The sequence below is a fragment of the Tasmannia lanceolata genome, unplaced genomic scaffold (assembly GCF_043159265.1).
Source record: "Tasmannia lanceolata isolate RefF3 unplaced genomic scaffold, GAP_Taslan_0.1 ptg000018l, whole genome shotgun sequence".
In the NCBI taxonomy this organism is placed as follows: Eukaryota; Viridiplantae; Streptophyta; class Magnoliopsida; order Canellales; family Winteraceae; genus Tasmannia; species Tasmannia lanceolata.
The window spans coordinates 19,223,170-19,243,434 of NW_027518695.1; the positions used below are offsets into that span (position 1 = coordinate 19,223,170).

Genomic DNA, 20,265 nt, shown 5'->3' on the forward strand with positions numbered 1-20,265 from the left:
GAGCAGAGAATCATCTTCCCCAATTTCAATCTTCTTTGTTCAAAAAAATTTCTTGGTTAGAATACTCCCCTTCAAAGGATGCTGCATTTTGTCTTCCATGCTATCTTTTTTGTAAGGAACCAACATGACGCCCGGGATTAGGTGCGTTTACAAGTGAAGGATTTCAAAATTGGAAAAAAGCGAATGATGGATTGAATTGTGCCTTTTTAGGTCATGTTGGAAAAGACCCTAATTCACCACATAAAATTGCTGAGAAGGCTTGTCATGATCTATCGAATCAATCGCAGCATATTGATAAACTGATAGAAAAAAAAAACATCACAAGAGATTGAGAATAGCCGGTTGCGACTCAAGACCTCCATAGACACCGTTCGCTGGTTAACATTTCAAGCATGTGCTTTTAGAGGTAATGATGAAAGCATAAGTTCAAAAAGATCGAGGTAATTTTATTGAAATGGTAAAGATTTTGGAAGATTATAATAAAAAAGTTTCCAGGGTTGTCTTAGAAAATGCTCCAAAGAATGCCCAATACACATCGCCTAAAATTCAAAGGAAAATATTGTATATTTTCCCAAGTAAAGTGCGTAGTGCAATTCGTGAAGATATTGGGGATGCAAAATTTTGCATTATTGTTGATGAGGCTAGAGATGAGTCTATGAGAGAGCAAATGGCTCTTATTTTGGTATTTGTTAATAAGGATGGTTTTATTAGAAAACGATGTTTTGATCTAGTACATGTTAGAGATACTACTGCATTGACTCTTAAAAAGGAGATATGTGCCGTTCTCTCTCGTCACAATCTCAACATTCAAAACATTCGAGATCAAGGATATGATGGTGCTAGTAATATGCGTGGTGAGTGGAATGGTTTAAAAGCCTTATTTTTAAAGATTGTCCGTATGCATATTACGTGCATTGCCTAGCTCACCAATTACAATTAGCATTGATTGGAGCATCCAGAGAAGTAATTCCTATTCATCAGTCTTTCTCAAAGTTGTCTTCCATTGTTAATACTATCGGTGCCTCCTGCAAACGTCATGATGAATTACAGTCTAACCAAGCGGATGATATTGCGTATTTGATTTTTATTGATGAGAATGAGTATGGTAGAGGAGCTAATCAAATTGGTACTTTGTAACGAGCTGGGGATACTCAATGGGGCTCCCATTATAGTTCTATTTGCAGCTTACTAAAGATGTTTTCTGCTACTTGCACATTGCTTATAAATATCATTAATAGAGGAGCCACTTCTTCTCAACGTGGTGATGCAGATACCGCTTATGATGTGATGACAACTTTTGAATTTGTTTTTATATTGCATTTGATGAAAGATATCAAGGGAATCATTGATGTTCTCTGTCATGCTTTGTAAAATCGTTCGCAAGACATTTTGAATGCTCTGCACTTAGTCTCAACTACAAAATTACTCATTCAAAAGTTGAAGGAAGACGGCTGGAATAGTTTGCTTGAGAATGCGAAATCATTTTGCGAAAGACGTGGGATTGATATTCCTTATATGAGTGCCCCTTACACAGCAGGTCGTGGTCGGTCACGTGAATCACAAGATCTCATTACGATGGAGCACCATTATCGGGTTGACATATTTAATCCTGTAATAGACTCTCAATTGCAAGAGCTAAATAGCAGATTCAATGAGCAACCAACGGAGGTCCTTATTCTTAGTTCTACTCTTGATCCTAAGGATGCTTATAAATCTTTTAAAATTGAAGATCTTTGTAATCTTGTGGAGAAATTTTATCCTCAAGATTTCTCAGAGGAGGAAAAAATTCATTTGAGATTTCAACTGCAGCATTATGAGCTTGATATACTTCAGCATCCAGATTTTCAAAATATTTCCACAATTTCTGAACTTTGCCAGAGATTAAGTGCAACGGGAAAGTCAACGATCTGTTATCTGATTGATAGATTGATACGTCTTGTGTTGACTCTTCCAGTTTGAACGGCAACTACAAAACATGCATTTTCGGCTATGAAGCTTGTTAAAACAAGACTTCGTAACAAGATGGAAGATGAATTTCTCGCAGATTGCTTGGTTTTCTACATCGAAAAAGAAATAGCTGAGAGTTTCAATACATATATGATCATAGATGAATTTTATTCTATGAAAAGTCGACGGGCACAACTTAAATAGAAAGATTTAGGTTTACTTTTTTGTTTCCTTTTGTCGGTTTCAATCAAAGTTGGCTAACACGTTTGCATATTCATGGAGTTATAGCATACTCTTCGTGTATTGAAAGTCCTATCATATTTTTTATTCATTAGTTTAAATTTAAGGTTTAACTTTTTTATTCTATGAAAGTGTGTGCGTGTGTGTATATCATGCATTTTTTTTACAACTAGTCAGGCCTCTACAGGTGTAAATTCCTTGTTCCGCCCTTAGTACCAACCTCCTCATTTTGGTCGAAAAATGCCAATTGGGGACATCAAAATACGAGAATTGCGAAAGCGGGGGACATACTTTTGAAAAATTGTTATAGGGACGAAATGGGGGTTATCAGCCCTCTAAATGGGGTTATCAAACTCTCAAAAGGGGGTTATCACCCTCTGTAACAATTTCTCAAAAGTGCGTCCCCCCATTGGCAATTCTCGTACATTGATGTCCCTCATTCTCAAATTTTCCTATGGTCATTTAGAAAACGGCTGTCATGCACGTTGTCTGAGGAAAAACAAAAGGCAACCCTATTGACAGCCCTACTGACTGCTTGCATGTAGGTCAAGAGAAGACTTTTCCCTGGTTCTATCCTTGCAATTAATTTCCTTTCTCCTTGCTTCTTCTTCTCCTAGGATAGGACTCTTGGTTAATCGACATCCCATCTGGCACTTTTGAGGTGAACATTTACCAAAAAGGAATTACTTTCCAAACAGGGTTGTCTAGTGGTCTTGTGCAAAGCCAGGGGATGGTTTTGGTTTTCTGGGCAATCTGTGGTGCAATCCAAGAGGTGGTTTTCGGGACATGAAAGGTTGAGTTTTTTCCCACAGAGCTTAGAACCTCAGCTTCGAAGGGAGGGTTTCTGCTGGGACAAGTTTAACCGGTGTTTAAAAATGTGGATTCGACGCGGAACGCGGCCGAAGAAAATCCTTGTCGACTCAGCGCGGACACGGTTGACGCGGCCAAGAACGCGGTTGACGCGGCCAAATTAGTTGAGTCGTTATTTTTTATTAAAAAATAAATGAAAAAAATACAAAAGTCCAAACCCATTTAAGTAGTGCCCAACAAATGAATAGTTTTGATCATCTAACCAAGTGCAAGCCCGCTAATTTAAAAAAAAATACATGCAAGAAAAACATTTTTGATGGGAAATTTTTCTTGGAAAAATTTTGAGTATAATGATATGATTATGATTTAATTGGAGGCATATTCTCATAAATTGAAGGTCCATCTAAGTAAATGCTGAATAGGTTTAGTTTAAGTTATTTTTTTGTTTTTTAGGTGTTAAAAATGTAAGAAAATTTAGAAATATTTTTTAATAACCAAAAGAAAGAGGTTATATATATCAAAAAAGGAGATTTTATATGGTGTAAGCCCTTAAAGTCCCTTATTTTTCTAGAAGTACTGTACGGACCACACTAGAGGATGATCCAAATCGTCCATGTCCATGGCCCATCACATGGACAGTTTGGATCATCCTCTAGTGTGGTCCGTACAGTACTTCTAGAAAAGTAAGGGACTATAAGAGCTTACACCATATAAAAGAATTATATTCTTAAATGGCTGTCCAGGCACCCACACCCAGAATGAGGTAGAGAATAAGACAAGCAAAGCTACAAAAGTCAAGCTGGAATTGACAACTTCACTTTGTACTGCACAGCCCAAAAAAAAAAAAATAATGTATTTGCCCCTTTGTTTTATTTGAATCATCCCTTGGTTTTACTCGGGACAGCCCTCTCTAGTGTATTTATGACTACTATTTTACATTGGAGGGGCTATCTCAGGTAATGAAAGGGGGCGTATTTATCATTTCACAAAATCATATTATCAGATCCAGTAAAAAAACGAACTACTTCTTCTTCTTCATGAGTTAGGGTATTATAGAGCGTTTTCTCTGCGGCTTTAGGTACGTTTCTCTCCGATAAATCTTATCTTTTTTTTTCTTTGAATGGTTGAAGTTAGGATGGAATATGAGTTCAAAATGGCCACGACTCGGCCAGGACTCGCCGAGTCCGTGACTCCAAAACGCTGCCACCGCAAATCCGCGTCGACTCGGCCGAGTTCCGAACCGAGTCGCCGAGTTTTAAAACTGATAAAACTTTAAATAAGATAATATATGTATAAGAGAGATACATCAATGATTACAGGAAGGACATGGTAACACTCAAAGAAATAATAGAGAAGAAAGCAAACCCAGGATTACATGGAAGAAATTAAATAGCCAAATCTAAAGACCAACAAAGTAGGCTCAATCATCTATCCATAGTTGGATGATTATAGTAGATAGAATAAAAATTATTCATAATACCCTGAAGGTGAGACCAGAGGCGTGGAACTTTTGGTCCTCGAGCTGTTCTAACCGCTCGATCATTGGAGACGTCAGATAGTTCGCCCAATCACCCACTTCCCCTTTCCTAAAGAAAGTGTTATTCCCAAAAACCAAAGTAGGGTCAACTCCTGTCTTGTTCACTTGCAAATTGGTCATTGTCTTAAAACTACATAACTGTATTATTTCCTCCACCACCCCAACTTTCTCTTCCTCTAAAGAGAAAGGTTGCCCCAAGAACTCAGCCAACTTCTTCAAATGAAATGTGGGATCTTGTTTCATCTCCTCATACTTCAAAAACAAAACCCTTCCAGGCCTTTCTTGGCTTTCCTTCCAATACCCCAACACATGATCCCAATAAGGACCGAAAGGCGAAACTCCTTCACAAAACAAGTCGAAGGCCTCTTCGAGAGGAAGGGGAGGTCCTACACTCAGGGGTCTCAACTTGTTAAAGTAAGTCCACATGGCTATGAAGGTATCTCTTGGATTACGACATATGTAAACAATCCGAAAATCCGATTGTATTGCCGATGGCGGTAATGAATTTTTTTTTTGAAAAGGGCAACAGAATATATATATATATATATATATATATATATATATATATATATATATATATATATATATGTAAAAACAGAACCGAGGTGGTCCTGAAGGAACAAAGATAATACAAGGATAGCAGTACAATAATTCAAGGAGGTAGATAGTCAAAGCACTCAAACGCGGCCCGAAAGACTCATTTCTTGGCAAGGGTGTCTGCTTCCGCATTGGCTGATCTCCTGACATGGCGAAAAACTATTGAGGAGCCCTTAGCTCTGTCCTCTATTTCCTCTAAGAGAGGCAAAAATCGCCAAGGGGGAGAAGCGTTACCCGAAAGCCAGCGAATAACATTTAAGGAATCCCCTTCGACGATAATTTTGTCGCACTCTAGACGAGGCATCGAGAGAAGCCCGCTATGAACGGCTCGGACCTCTGCCTCGTTTGAGTCTGCCACTCCGATAGGCCCCGAGTAGGCCCAGAGGACTTCCCCTTTGTGGTTTCTACATAACCCCCCTACTCCTGCCATTCGTAGATTGCCGATAGACGATCCGTCAACGTTAAGTTTCAGGGACCCCGGAGGAGGAGGAATCCAGGAGGGGAGGATTTTTACTTTGGTAGCCGATTCCAAGCATATGATTGACCATCCTTCCCAGAGGTCGAAAGCTGAAACAAAACGAAACAGGGGAAGGCTTCGAGCCCAGGATATGACCGCAGCTATCAACTGAATATAAATCCAATAGGGAGATCTAGCCTTCCCTTCAAAGATACGAGCATTCCTCTCTTTCCACAAGAACCACCATGAGGCCAGAAGACACATCTTCCACAGCGTTCTGCCTTTCCTTTTCCAAGGAGTCCAGGCCCAACTCTGAATGAATTCAGCCATAGAGTTGGAGGCGACCTTACAGTGTATGAAAAGGTGGTCAATGGATTCCCCAGCGGATAAACATAGAGGACAGTGATCTACCAACCACATTCCTCGTTTCCTCAAAAAATCCATAGTTTGAATGCGGCCCAGCTAACCGACCACCCAAAGAAAGCAACTCTCGGAGGGCAAGATTGTCTCCAAACCGAGGAGGACACATGCTCCACTAAAGAAGGGATCAGATGGTTATAAAAAGATTTGACTGAAAATATCCCCGAAGGATTCCAAATCCAAATCCGACGATCTACGCCCGAAGACTTGATGAAGCAAGAATCCAATAAGGAGAGGAGGGCGCTGTAAGAGTTTAACTCCCTAACAAAGAAGTCTCTGCGAAACTTAGGAGACCAAGCCACCTTCCTATGTTCCCTTGCAAAACATTCCGATACCCAGGCCTCTTTCTGAGATGAAACGATGAATAAGTCAGGAAACATCACTTGAAGAGGAACGTCCGAACACCAAGGATCCTGCCAGAACCGAATCTGATCCCCCCTATATACTCTGAATCGGACGCCAGGAGCAAATAACGACTTCAACTTCAAGATGTCCCTCCAACCGTGAGACCTTTGAGTTTAAAATTATCAACAGAGTCCCAATGCCCATGATCTGAACCATACTTACTTCCAATGACCCGGACCCACAAAGAGGATTGTTCTTCGCCAAATCTCCACAGCCACTTGCCCATAAGGGCCTGGTTAAAACTCTGAACCCTCCTGATACCCAAACCTCCATTTTTAGTAGGCAAGCAGACCATACTCCATTTAATCAGGGAGACCCCCTTGGAAGACCCTGATCCGCCCCACAGGAAGCGTCTCTGAATTTGTTCGATGCGTTTAGCAACCGAGGCGGGACATTGAAAAAGAGATAGAAAATATATCGGCATATTGGATAGAACGGCCTTTATAAGCACTAATCTACCTCCTTTGGAAACCAACCGGCGCTTCTAGGTGGCCAAACGTCGCTCAATCCTTTGAATAATAGGAGCCCATAGGTTGTGTTTCGGTCGACCCACACCAAGAGGAAGACCCAGATAGGTTGCTGGAAAGACATCTAAACCACACCCCATAATTCCGGTGAAAAATGATGCATCGCTCTCAGAAACATTGATCACGAACAACTGAGATTTTGCGAAATTAGATCTTTGACCCGAAACCATCTCATAACAACGAAGCATAGCTTTAAGGTTAAGAATCTGGGATATGACCGGAGAACAGAACAGAAGAGTGTCATCCGCAAACTGAAGAAGCGATACTTCCACCTTAGTCTCGCCAATAAGGAACCCTTGATATAGCCCCAACTCACTTCCTTTTTTCAGCAGTCTGCACAGTGATTCGGCCACAATCAGGAAAAGAAAAGGAGAGAGAGGATCGCCCTGCCGCAATCCTCTAGAAGATTTGAAGAATCCTTTTGCTGATCCGTTGATGAGGACAGAAAACCAGGCGGACGATAAGCAGTTCCGGATCCACCCTCTCCACCGACCCCCAAAGCCCATACGACCCATGAGAAAATGCTGCCCAATCCACTCTGTCATATGCCTTCTCCATGTCAAGCTTGCATAGAATGCCACCTTCCCCCTTCCTCCGATAATAGTCAATGGCTTCATTGGCTGTTAAAGAACAATCAAGAATTTGCCGGTTGCTTATAAAGGCACTTTGACAGACCGATATAATTGAAGGAAGAACCACTTTGATAAGATCCGCCAGAACCTTTGCGAGGACTTTGTAAAGGCTGCCCACCAAGCTAATCGGGCGAAAATCCGAGCTTTTTGTTGCTCCTTCAATTTTTGGAATGAGGACGAGAAAAGTTGCACCTGTCCCTTTGTCAAGGATGGCTCCCTCAAAAAATTCTATGAAGAATCGAAAAATGTTCGATTTTACTGTTTCCCAGCAAGTTTGAAAGAAAGCCAAACAAAAACCATCGGGTCCAGGGGCTTTATCTTTTGCCAGAGAAAATAGTGCTGATCGGATTTCCAGCTCAGAGAAACGGATTTCCAATCCGGCTGAGTCTTCCAGGCTTAAGCTAGCAAAACAAATGTCTTGAGGAATTGGGCGTAACATCCCATCAGCTGAGTATAAAGATCTGTAGAATTCAATAATTTCTTCAATAATTCGCTCCTTGTCAGATACAATTTCCCCCTCCACTTCTAAGGATTCAATTCTGTTCCTTCTTCTGCGAGCACTAGCCATGGCATGGAAGAAGGCTGTGTTTTTATCTCCCTCCAACAACCACTTGACTCGAGATCTTTGGCGCCAAGAGATTTCTTTAAGCATCAACAACTCTTTATGCTCCTGAATTAATCTTCCTTGTTGCTCATAATCCTCCGCCGAGGCCAAACCACTCTCTGCCAATGTATTTATCTCCATCAATCTGTCCTCAAGAATCCTCTTCCTGCCTTGGTCTACTTCTTTCTGCTCCTTATCCCACTCTTTTAATTTCCCCTTAATGAAGCGTAATTTTTTGCCTATAACTACGTCCCCTGGACCTTCAAAGACGCTTTCAGACCACCATCGGACTAAGAGAGCCTCCATTTGGGGATTTTCCAGCCAAGCTAATTCAAATCTGAAGGGGGGCGGGCCCCAGAACTCCATTTTAGGAGACAAAAGGAGAGGGCAATGGTCGGAAACTGAATGGGGTAAAGCCTGCTGATAGACTTCAGAAAGAATTGCCAACCAGTCACCCGAGAGAAGAAATCGGTCAAGCCGACTCCGGTTCGAACCTCTGGCCCAGGTGAAAGAGGAGCCACCCAAAGGTAAATCTGCGAGCTCGTTGATTGCGATGAAATCAGCGAAAGATCTCATGCCCGCAGTGACTCGCTGACCCCCAAGTCGATCTCTTGATCCTAGAATTTCATTGAAATCCCCCCCGATACACCAAGGAGCGGAACATAGGCATCGCGTCTGATTTAATTCTTCCCAAAAAAGACACTTCTCAGAGGATGACAAAGGACCATAGACGCCTGAGAAGAACCAGACTGAATTATCATTGCATTTTCGGAAAGCAACGGAGAGAGAGAAAACTCCACGCCAAACATCCGTGCTGTCCCACAAGACTGAATCCCAAGCCACCAAGATGCCCCCTGAAGCTCCTCTGGATGCTAAGAAAGCAAAATTCCAGTCAGTATTGAACCCCATGCTTCTCATATCTATGTTACGGATTTGCTCCATCTTTGTTTCCTGAAGACAAACAACCTCAGGGCGCCGATGTTTAACTAATTCTTTGATTTGAATTCTTTTCTCCCGAGAGCCCAAGCCGTTTATATTCCAGGATAAAATCTTCATTAACAACTGTATTCCGATGAATTCCTCCCCGCCCTGATACCAGACTTTCTTCCTTTTTTTTGGGATGTGAGACCTTTGCTATGCGATCCAGAATCATAATTGATATCCGATTGAAGTCTCACCAATTCGCGCTCCGTGCGTTTCAGGTTTACTTCGGATATGGAGACTGGAGATGACACTCCAGCGACCTCCCGTAGTTCTGGCGCCTTTATGCTAGACCTATATTCCTCAACGGGACCCGGAAATATTAGACCCAGATGAGAACTAATGTGCATGGTATGATCCACCATCAATTCAAGCACCTGTTGGGAGAAACCAAGCCCGAGTCATTCCGTGGAGGGACATAAGAGAGTTCTGAGGCACAATGCAGGAGCTGAAAATCCGCCTTGCTACACCATCTCAGTGGACAAAGATGGGAGAAACTTCCAAGCGATACCCTGACGAGCGAGCGAAATGACCACTCCCTAACTTCACCAGAGAATAAATGTTTCATACCTCCCAAACCACTATAATCAATGATCACCTTCCTTTGCCCCACCCGGCACTGAATGAAGAAACGGTCATCACGAGAGATAAGGATACACCTACTCTTGTGACGTTGCAGACTAAACCCCCACACCCGGTTGTCACCGAGCTCCTCCTCAGTCTCAGAATACGTGCGAGTAGCGCCCATTGTGCTTGAGTCGTGGAGGAGGCTCTCCTCCTGGTTCCCAGGGCTCACCAGTGGAGAAGCCCAAAGGTCCTCTGAAGCAACTTCTCTTTCAGAAAATTCCATTGGACCCGAATCGGGCACGTAGATTACATCTACTCGAGGAGAGTCTCTGTGGTGCGGAGGGGATAAGGCTGAGATAATATCTTCAAAGCTGTTGACCTTAGAGTAAGGAGTAGCTGTTGCTGATGAGTCTTGAATAGGACCAGCTACACTGGACCACCTGTATGCATGTGGGGGACCCCCTTTTTGAAATTCAACATTTTTGCCAGGTGAGATGCTGCTAACCGGTGCTGCTTTCTGCGCACAATAGGCTGAATGTGAAGGAATCTCCGACTCCACCAACCCGACGACCCCAGCATTTATCTCCGGCACAGACAGCAATGCTGAGGCTTCATTGATGGCATTGAAGACACATGGATTGCAGTTATGGGATGGTGAACTACTTCAGCTTCACTTACCCCTTCAGTAGGAGTATTTAAAGGAATACCCAACTCTTCTTCGGAAACCATCTGCCCAGCCGGAGAAGGAGAGGAGATTTTTGCAGAGTTCGGGTCGTCGTCAACTCTTTCCCAGGAGGCTAGAATCCAACGAATTGTGCCATCGATAGAGCTTTGGAGAGATAGTTCACTTCCGGGGCGTCCTTCAGACCTGATCAACATCCTACCCACTTCATATTCGAAACCCGCATAACACGACAAATCTACCTCCACCACCTAGCCTATTTTCCTCCCTATACGCTGAAAATTATCGGCGCACCATGCTTCAGGCGGAACTCCTTCTATTTTCCACCAGGAAGGCTTCCCCGCCTTAGGAAATTTTGTATCCCACTTCTGTAGATCTTCCAGAGGAGAATGGGATGGAGAGCACCAATCTCTGATTAAGTGAGATCGATTAGCACCCGCTGGGATGTAAATTTGGATTTCTAAAGGAGCAATTTTATACACCACAGCTTCAGTCTCTTGACTGCTATTGCGAGAGAGCCAGTCTTCCAGCGCATCCAGATCACCATCCCACCCTTCCTTCATCTTCCCCCATAAGCCTAAGTCTGCATTACTAATAGACTTAAGGGGGACTACTTCAAGGTTGAAAGCTACACCTTCCGAAGTTGCAGGAAGCAACGGCTCCATTCTAACATTCTCTGCTTGAGGCGCTGTTGGTTTAGGAACAAGCCGCCTCCTCGCCACCGGATCCGCTGACTGTTCTTGGTGCCCTGGAAAATTGAAGTCCGAATTGGACCAGACTTTATGACACTTCCAACATCTAACCCTCCTTCAAAAATTCCTGAAAGCACATCTGCAACATCTCCAATCTCCCAGTTCTCTATTCTTTCTTTTGTGGAAGGCACTCTCCATTCGTCTTCCCTTCTTTCTTCGGACGGGTAGCCACTCCTCCTCTTCAGATCGGTGAGGCCAATTTCTCTGCCCAACTGCCGGCTCAGAGCCAAACTTCTTCCAACCTCCTACAGAATCGCCCAAAAGGCCTGCTTCGGGGTTGATCCGCCAGACCCCAAGAGGGATCAAATTCGCCCCACTGGCCCATCTAGGGCGATCTCCCCCAACACCTCTCACCCCGACGGAGATCATAATTGTCACGGAATCCTCCTCCACTCTGCAAAATGTGCCGACCACCGAGCCGTGAGAATCCACCGGATTCTGGATCGGAAACCCACGCGGAGACCGAGATGGAGGAAGACACCGAATCTGAAGGAGCTGAAGAAGAAGAGGTAGAGGATACAGATGAGAAGAAGACCCCTCTCCCTGCAAAATTATCCTTGTACGAGAATCTTTCTGTAGATGGCGACCAGATTTAATGTCGTGAGGTCCACCTGGCCGGGTGCATAGTTACTTGTATGCTGTGACTATCGCCCAGCATACGAACTATGTCCGTTTTACACACAAGGTGTCCAGGTGTTGAGATACTAATGGTGCGGTGGCACTAGAAGGCGGGTATAGCCCTCACGGCTCCTACTTATAGTATCTCTCCGAGAGTAACCTGTATTGAGTGATTCCTGAATGACCGTCGGCAATCCGTGGTGCAATCGGCTGAGATTGGTGATGATGAATGGGCTATATACTACAAACCCCCTTCTTCTTCTTATGTTAATCCCACCCAATTTCAGATCTGGGATGAAAGGAAATGGGGATCCGATCGGTGGAGTGGGTAGCTATAATGGAGGCAAAGGGTATAGAAGTGGTGGCTATAGGTGGTGGTAATCGGAGAAAATGGATCTTTGACGGAAAAAATGGAGGTGATGGGAATTTAAAAAGGTGGTGAAGTTGGAGGAGATGAAGGTGTGAGATGGGTTTCAAGAGGTAAAAGAAATGACCGGATTCCAACGGACCACCGGAGGAGATAAAAGTGTTCGGATCCCGGTGAGCTCACCGGAGTCAAGGGAGGTCAGAGGTAAATGGGTTTTTGAAGTAAAATAGAAGAGGGTTTAAAAGGAAGATGGAGGTTGGAAATGAAGGGGGTGGTGTTGCTCTAGTAGAGGTGGATGTTGATATGTAAGCAAAAGAGATGATGGTGGTCGAATCTTGAGGAGGTGGAGATCGGCACCGGCGAGACGGGGAAGGAAATGAATCTGGGCCCAATAGAGATGGAGGTGGTGGTGGCGATGGTAGGGAAGATGGATAAGGTGATCGGAGCGTGGAAATCGAGGTCGAAATCAACCGGCGAGGATGCCGGAGAGTGGAACCCGAAACCCTCTCTGCCAGTTCTCCTCCATCGTGAGGTAGATTATAAAATCAACGGAGCATTAGAAAGACAATCTTACCATGGCAGCAAGAAAAAGCCCCTGATTGCTCTGTTTTTGGGAGCAAAAGCCTAGCTTTCTTCCACAAAGAGAAACCCACGAAGAGAAACACTAGCTTTGTTTTTTTTTCCACCAAACCCTAGCTCACCATAGCAGCACCACAATGGAGTTGTTATAATCCTTCTGGTCACCTCTACTGATGTTGTCGCCCCTCCACCACGAGAGGCAAAGTTATCGGATTTGGACCGCCATAGATGGTCTTGAATCGGGCTCTCGGACTCTCTTTGGTGCAGGGATGATGATGCCTGGTGTAGTTGGTACTTCCCTTTTCTTTACTCAGTTGTATATGGCGGTTATTAGGCCCGAAATCGGTTAACAGATATGACAGTGACGTAAGAGCCGAGCTGGAGGGCCCAAGGAGCTGAAGTGAAGGAAATAGAGTCCGGATGAACTGTATGCTACACAGAAGCAAACGAGGTCAGAATGACCGACCCGGAGTGTACTCCGGACTGGCCCTTCGACACTCAAGTCAGTATGAACCGGAGTGAAGAGGGAGTTTTAAGAGTCGAGGGTGAGAATTAATACCCTGATTTATGAGCTTTGAAGGCCCTTTTATAGGGAGAAATTGGGGTAGTTGGGGAGTTAATGCTCCAAGACAGGTGTCGACCAGCTATAGGTTCAAGCTCACCTACTCTGTGTAATTACCAAACTACCCCTGCTGACGCGGGGTCTGCGGTGGGCCCCTCTCGAGACATGTGTCGGCAGCTAATAGGCTGGTCCGCGGTGGGCCCTCCTCTAGTCACGTGTCGGCAGCTAATAGGCTGCTGTGTTTTTACACCCCATCAGTTGCCCCCCAAGTTCTCCAAGTTATTATGGTGACTTGGGGAAATGTGGTGAGTACATCTTCTGGTTGGTGGCGATCGGGGTCTGGCCTGTGGGGCAGTCCGGAATTTGGAGCAGTCCGGAACTTGGAGCAGTCCGGATATTGAACGAGTCCGGAACTTGGAGCAGTCCGAAAATTGGGGCAGTCCGGAAATTGGAGCTGTCCGGATTTTGGAGCAGTCCGGAGCTTATCAGTCCGGATTTTGTCAGTCCGGAGCTTGGAGCAGTCTGGATTTTGTCAGTCCGGATTTTGGAGCAGTCCGGAGCTTATCAGTCCGGATTTTGTCAGTCCGGAGCTTGGAGCAGTCCGGATTTTGGGGCAGTTCGGAACTTATCAGTCCGGATTTTGTCAGTCCGGAGCTTGGAGCAGTCCGGATTTTGGAGCAGTCCAGAGCTTATCAGTCCGAATTTTGTCCTGCAGCGCTTTGCGCCATACCCAGTTCGGCTTTTGGTGAACTGAATATAGCGCAATCAGCTAAAAGACGAAATTGAATTTTGTCTTGTAGCGAATCTCACCGAGTTCTGGTCGGCTTGAGATGAACTGGATTTTGTCCTGTAGCGCTTTGCGCAATATCCAGTTCGGCTTTAGATGAACTGGATTTGGTCCTGTAGCGCTTCGCGCCATACCCAGTTCGGCTTTTGATGAACTGGATTTTGTCCTGTAGCGCTTTGCGCCATACCCAGTTCGGCTTTTGATGAACTGGATTTTGTCCTGTAGCGCTTTGCGCCATACCCAATTCGGCTTTTGGAGCAGTCCGGATTTTGGAGCAGTCCGGAGCTTATCAATCTGGATTCTGTCAGTCCGGAGCTTGGAGCAGTCCGGATTTTGTCAATCCGGAGCTTGGAGCAGTCCGGATTTTGTCAATCCAGAGCTTGGAGCAGTCCGGATTTTGGAGCAGTCCGGAGCTTATCAGTCCGGATTTTGTCAGTCCGGAGCTTGGAGCAGTCCGGATTTTGTCATTCCGGAGCTTGGAGTAGTCCGGATTTTGTCAATCCGGAGCTTGGAGCAGTCCGGAGCTTATCAGTCCGGATTTTGTCAGTCCGGAGCTTGGAGCAGTCCGGATTTTGTCAATCCGGAGCTTGGAGCAGTCCGGAGCTTGGAGCAGTCCGGATTTTGTCAATCCGGAGCTTGGAGCAGTCCGGATTTTGGAGCACTCCGGAGCTTATCAGTCCGGATTTTGTCAGTCCGGAGCTTGGAGCAGTCCGGATTTTGGAGCAGTCCGGAGCTTATCAGTCCGGATTTTGTCAGTCCGGAGCTTGGAGCAGTCCGGATTTTGTCAATCCGGAGCTTGGAGCAGTCCGGAGTTTGTCAATCCGGAGCTTGGAGCAGTCCGGAGCTTATCAGTCCGGATTTTGTCAGTCCGGAGCTTGGAGCAGTCCGGATTTTGTCACTCCGGAGCTTGGAGCAGTCCGGATTTTGTCAATCCGGAGCTTGGAGCAGTCCGGATTTTGGAGCAGTCTGGAGCTTATCAGTCCGGATTTTGTCAGTCCGGAGCTTGGAGCAGTCCGGATTTTGTCAATTCGGAGCTTCGAGCAGTCTGAATTTTGTCAATCCGGAGCTTCGAGCAGTCCGAATTTTGGAGCAGTCCGGAGCTTATCAGTCCGGATTTTGTCCTGCAGCGCTTTGCGCCATACCCAGTTCGGCTTTTGATGAACTGAATATAGCGCAATCAGCTAAAAGACAAAATTGAATTTTGTCTTGTAGCGAATCTCACCGAGTCCTGGTCGGCTTGAGATGAACTGGATTTTGTCCTGTAGCGCTTTGCGCCATATCCAGTTTGGCTTTAGATGAACTGGATTTTGTCCTGTAGCGTTTTGCGCCATACCCAGTTCGGCTTTTGATGAACTGGATTTTGTCCTGTAGCACTTTGCGCCATACCCAGTTCGGCTTGAGATGAACTGGATTTTGTCCTGTAGCGCTTTGCGCCATACCCAGTTCGGCTTTTGGAGCAGTCCGGAGCTTATCAGTCCGAATTTTGGAGCAGTCCGGAGCTTATCAGTCCGGATTTTGGAGCAGTCCGGATTTTGTCAGTCCGGAGCTCGGAGCAGTCCGGATTTTGTCAATCCGGAGCTTGGAGCAGTCCAGATTTTGTCAATCCGGAGCTTAGAGCAGTCCGGATTTTGGAGCAGTCCGGACTGATTTTTGTCGTGTAGCGAGACGCGTCATATCCAGTCCGGCTTGGGCCGGACTGATTTTTGTCGTCTAGCGAGACGCGTCGTATCCAGTCCGGCTTGGGCCGGACTGATTTTTGTCGTCTAGCGAGACGCGTCGTATCCAGTCCGGCTTGGGCCGGACTGATTTTTGTCTTCTAGTGAGACGCGTCATATCCAGTCCGGCTTGGGCCGGACTGATTTTTGTCGTCTAGCGAGACGCGTCGTATCCAGTCCGGCTTGGGCCGGACTGATTTTTGTCGTCTAGCGAGATGCGTCGTATCCAGTCCGGCTTGGGCCGGACTGATTTTTGTCGTCTAGCGAGACGCGTCGTATCCAGTCCGGCTGGAGATGACCAAGTTTTATTGAAATTGGGTTTTTGCAATGGTTTGTTTTCTGCCAGGGCCCGTTTCTGACTAGAAGTGCGCTTCCGATCTTTGTGGAGACGAGCCGTGGCGAACCAAGCAGCGAGTACCCTAGTTTTAGTGAACTGGGTTTCCAAGAAGCTTTGGTTTTTGCATCCGGACTGGTCCCGGACCAGGAGTGGGCTCCCGGTCTTTGCGGAGACGAGTCGTGGCGAACCAAGTGTCGAGTACCCTAATTTTAGTGGACTGGGTTTCGAAGGAGCTTTGGTTTTTGCATCCGGACTAGTCCCGGACCAGGAGTGGGCTCCCGGTCTTTGCGGAGACGAGTCGTGGCGAACCAAGTGTCGAGTACCCTAGTTTTAGTGGACTGGGTTTCCAAGGAGCTTTGGTTTTTGCATCCGGACTGGTCCCGGACCAGGAGTGGGCTCCCGGTCTTTGCGGAGACGAGTCGTGGCGAACCAAGCAGCGAGTACCCTAGTTTTAATGAACTGGGTTTCCAAGGAGCTTTAGTTTTTGCATCCGGACTGGTCCGGGACCAGGAGTGGGCTCCCGGTCTTTGCGAAGACGAGTCGTGGCGAACAAAGCAGCGAGTACCCTAGTTTTAATGAACTGGGTTTCCAAGGAGCTTTGGTTTTTGCATCCGAACTGGTCCCGGACCAGGAGTGGGCTCCCGGTCTTTGCGGAGACGAGGGTGGCAAACCAAGCAGCGAGTACCCTAGTTTTAATGAACTTGGCGGCGGACTTGTCTGGTGGAGCGGTGAGTTCGGTCCTCACCATGGAGCGATGACTCCCCCCGGTGGACATCTGGCCTCTCTTAGGCAGGTCGTGGAGCTTCTGGAGGCGGTTGGGGAGGTGCCTGGAGTAGCTGCTGGTACTGCTCGACGAGAGTCGTCATTTGCTGGAAGAGAGCTTGAACTTGCTCTGGAGTGGGCAGGGGGTTCAGGTGCTCCGAGTGAGCAAGGCTCTGCTCGGCCGTAGCGGAGGCCGCCACTACTAGCGAGGCAATTCGCCCGCTCCGGGTCCTGTGGGGCAGCACGTCTTGCGTAGTCCGTGCAGTGGGGATGCGCGCGCTCTTGCGCCCTGCCATTTTTGTTTGTGAGGGATCTGAACAACTTTTAGTTCTTGAGTCCCACAGATGGCGCCAATCTGTTAGGCCCGAAATCGGTTAACAGATATGACAGTGACGTAAGAGCCAAGCTGGAGGGCCCAAGGAGCTGAAGTGAAGAAAATAGAGTCCGGATGAACTGTATGCTACACAGAAGCAAACGAGGTCAGAATGACCGACCCGAGTGTACTCCGGACTGGCCCTTCGACACTCAAGTCAGTATGAACCGGAGTGAAGAGGGAGTTTTAAGAGTCGAGGGTGAGAATTAATACCCCGATTTATGAGCTTTGAAGGCCCTTTTATAGGGAGAAATTGGGGTAGTTGGGGAGTTAATGCTCCAAGACAGGTGTCGACCAGCTATAGGTTCAAGCTCACCTACTCTGTGTAATTACCAAACTACCCCTGCTGACGCGGGGTTTGCGGTGGGCCCCTCTCGAGACATGTGTCGGCAGCTAATAGGCTGGTCTGCGGTGGGCCCTCCTCTAGCCACGTGTCGGCAGCTAATAGGCTGCTGTGTTTTTACACCCCATCAGCGGTAATGAATTGTAAGGCGCGTGTGTAGAAAATAGTCTAGGGTGAGAAAGGTTTGAGAAATAAGAAACAGGATCATCTTCCAAGAACTTATATTCGAAGAAAGGGATAAGTGAATGGGAGTTATTGTTGAGCAAGGGATGGTTAGTGAAAGTGTAACGAGTGCGGTTCACAATGGCGAAAACGAGAGCCTTCAACCAAGTTGTACCCGTTTTGGGTGCGGTGCTCACTAGTACATCGGTGTTGTAGGCTTGAAAGTGTTGATGGCATTCCATTACTGCTTTCAAGTACAGTAAAGGATACCAAAAGCCTTGGTATTGGTAGATATGGGGTTCGAACCACCCATTCCCTTTTGGGAGGGAGGAGACTAGTTCCTCCCATTTTTTGCTTATTTGTTCTTCATTTTCAGGCAAGTTAGTGGCTGGAATTTGGGATGTAGCCATGAAGAAGATGGGAGTTGAAGGATCTAAGTTATGATTAGTGTCCTCACAGGATTTTGATAGCTTTGGCTACATGAAAGCATATTTATGTATCTCCAAGAAGCAGCTCACATCAAATGACATTTATCTCCAACCAAATCCCAGCTGTCAAGAGTCCTTCCATGAAAGCTAGGACCACGTGAATATTTAAACTTTGCAGTGTGCTGATACCATTTCCCTTCAATTATTTTCAGTTTTTCACTCTCTTCTCTGTGATCTTGTCTTGTCTGGGCTTTTTTCTTTCATTCTTCTTGCTGGAGTGGGACCATGATCTCACCCAATCTTTGACGGATCTTTTTTGTATTTTGTAAGCACGTGATTTTCAACCACCTTTTGAGGACAACCAAAATGCCACCATCCTTTTAAGTATGCAAAAAACCAAGAAGACAATTGAATTTACAACACCATGCCATTGAGCTCTTAAAACCTGATTTTCATTCTAAAGACACGATTTTTCCCCAAAATGGAAAACCAGCCCAATCCTCTCCCATTGCTTCACCCAAATCTTCCTTAAATACACAAATCCATTCAAATAACCGTAAACCACAACCTAGATACCATATCCCCACAGGTAAATCCGATTTTCCCCCTTTAAAACCTTCCTCAAATGCCCAAATCTATGTCAAATCCCTAACTTCTACCCAAATCTTCCAATCACCTTACCAAATGCCTTCTAAACAACCTATTTTACACTGATTTCGTTCCAAATTTTCATCCAAAATCCTATCAAATCAGATTTTGAGAACCCTTAATTGAAACACTAAAAATAGCACTTTCTCCTCTTTTTTACCTATAAATAGCCCCCTCTACAACCCCTTCAATGACACGAAAAATTCAAGAGCACAAGCTCCCTACAAGCTATCAAACAATCAAGCTCTCTCTCTCAAGCTATTTTTTCTACAATTTTCTTCCCTCAAGCTTTTCACTTTTTGTCTTTCTTTTCACTGTTTTCATCATTTACTCCGGGCAGCGGTTTGGGCCTCGTCCCAGGAGTCTTCAAACATCCCTACAACGCCCATCCACACGATCTCCATCACTAACGTCGGCACGATTCATTACTCGTTCATCTGTGAATTGGGACCGTAAAGGGAAGGACTGAACTCTCTTGTTTGGTTTTGAAATTTCATTCTCAAAATAAAAATTAAAAGTCTTTGCAAAATATTACCAAGTTTATCGCAAAACTGTTTTATCCTTTTACTTGCATTGTTCACTCAATTTTCAAACTTAAGTTTATTACAAACATCATTTAGGTTTGTCTGCATACTATAACCTTCAATCTGCAATAATTTAAGCCATTTAACACATATTTGCCTTACCTTAAAATTTTATTTTGACTTATAAATTGCATACAGTTAAGTTGCACCTGTTCTAAGTTCTAATATTGATTGTCTGCTAGATATAGTAGATGCACGCACACATATGTACTTGGATATACCCTATTGTATGAGGTCAAATTAAATCTATCATTGGCATTTCTCATTCTGCAAATTCTGGACAGCGTTTACTGAAAATAAATTTATCTCTCTTATTTTGTCATCTAACCAAGTGTAGATCTTATAATAGAATAGCTTTTGATTGTACTGTAGCATTTGGTATTCAAAGCAGCTAGTGAACATCACCTTTGCCGGATAACATCCTTGTCGAAGCGCATAGTCATTTGCACCTTGGAACTTACATAAAGCAACGCAATAAAATTCTACGCCGCTAAGAAAAAAATATTATTAAAGTGTAGAAGTTGGGCCGGGTCCACCCGACCCGGCCCACTTTTGACGGGCCGGGTGGACCCGCGGGTCAATTTCAAACGGGTCATCAATCGGTGACCCGGACCCGTAATTTAAGGGGCGGGCCGGGTGGACCCGCGGGTCCGGGTCACTTTTTGCCAGGTCTACTCATGAACACCGAACACACCATTCAAGGAGGTCAATGAGGATTCCAGGTAATTTGACGCCACAAGAATTAGAGAAGCCACACCTAAAGCCGCTCAAACTTTTCGACCTCTTTGTAAAGCGGAACCCACATTCGTGGTCAGAGCTGATATTTCTTAGAAGGCCATGAT

The 20,265-nt window shown here is 45.4% G+C and overlaps 1 protein-coding gene across 1 annotated transcript; it reads left to right on the forward strand.

The window, feature by feature from the left end:
• Window positions 1-454: 454 nt before the first annotated feature.
• LOC143850128 (uncharacterized) lies at window positions 455-1,959 on the forward strand. Its single transcript, XM_077359425.1, has 4 exons — window positions 455-854; window positions 941-1,100; window positions 1,185-1,350; window positions 1,438-1,959. Exons 1-4 carry the CDS (start codon window positions 455-457, stop codon window positions 1,957-1,959), a joined length of 1,248 nt encoding a protein of 415 aa, XP_077215540.1.
• Window positions 1,960-20,265: the final 18,306 nt, after the last annotated feature.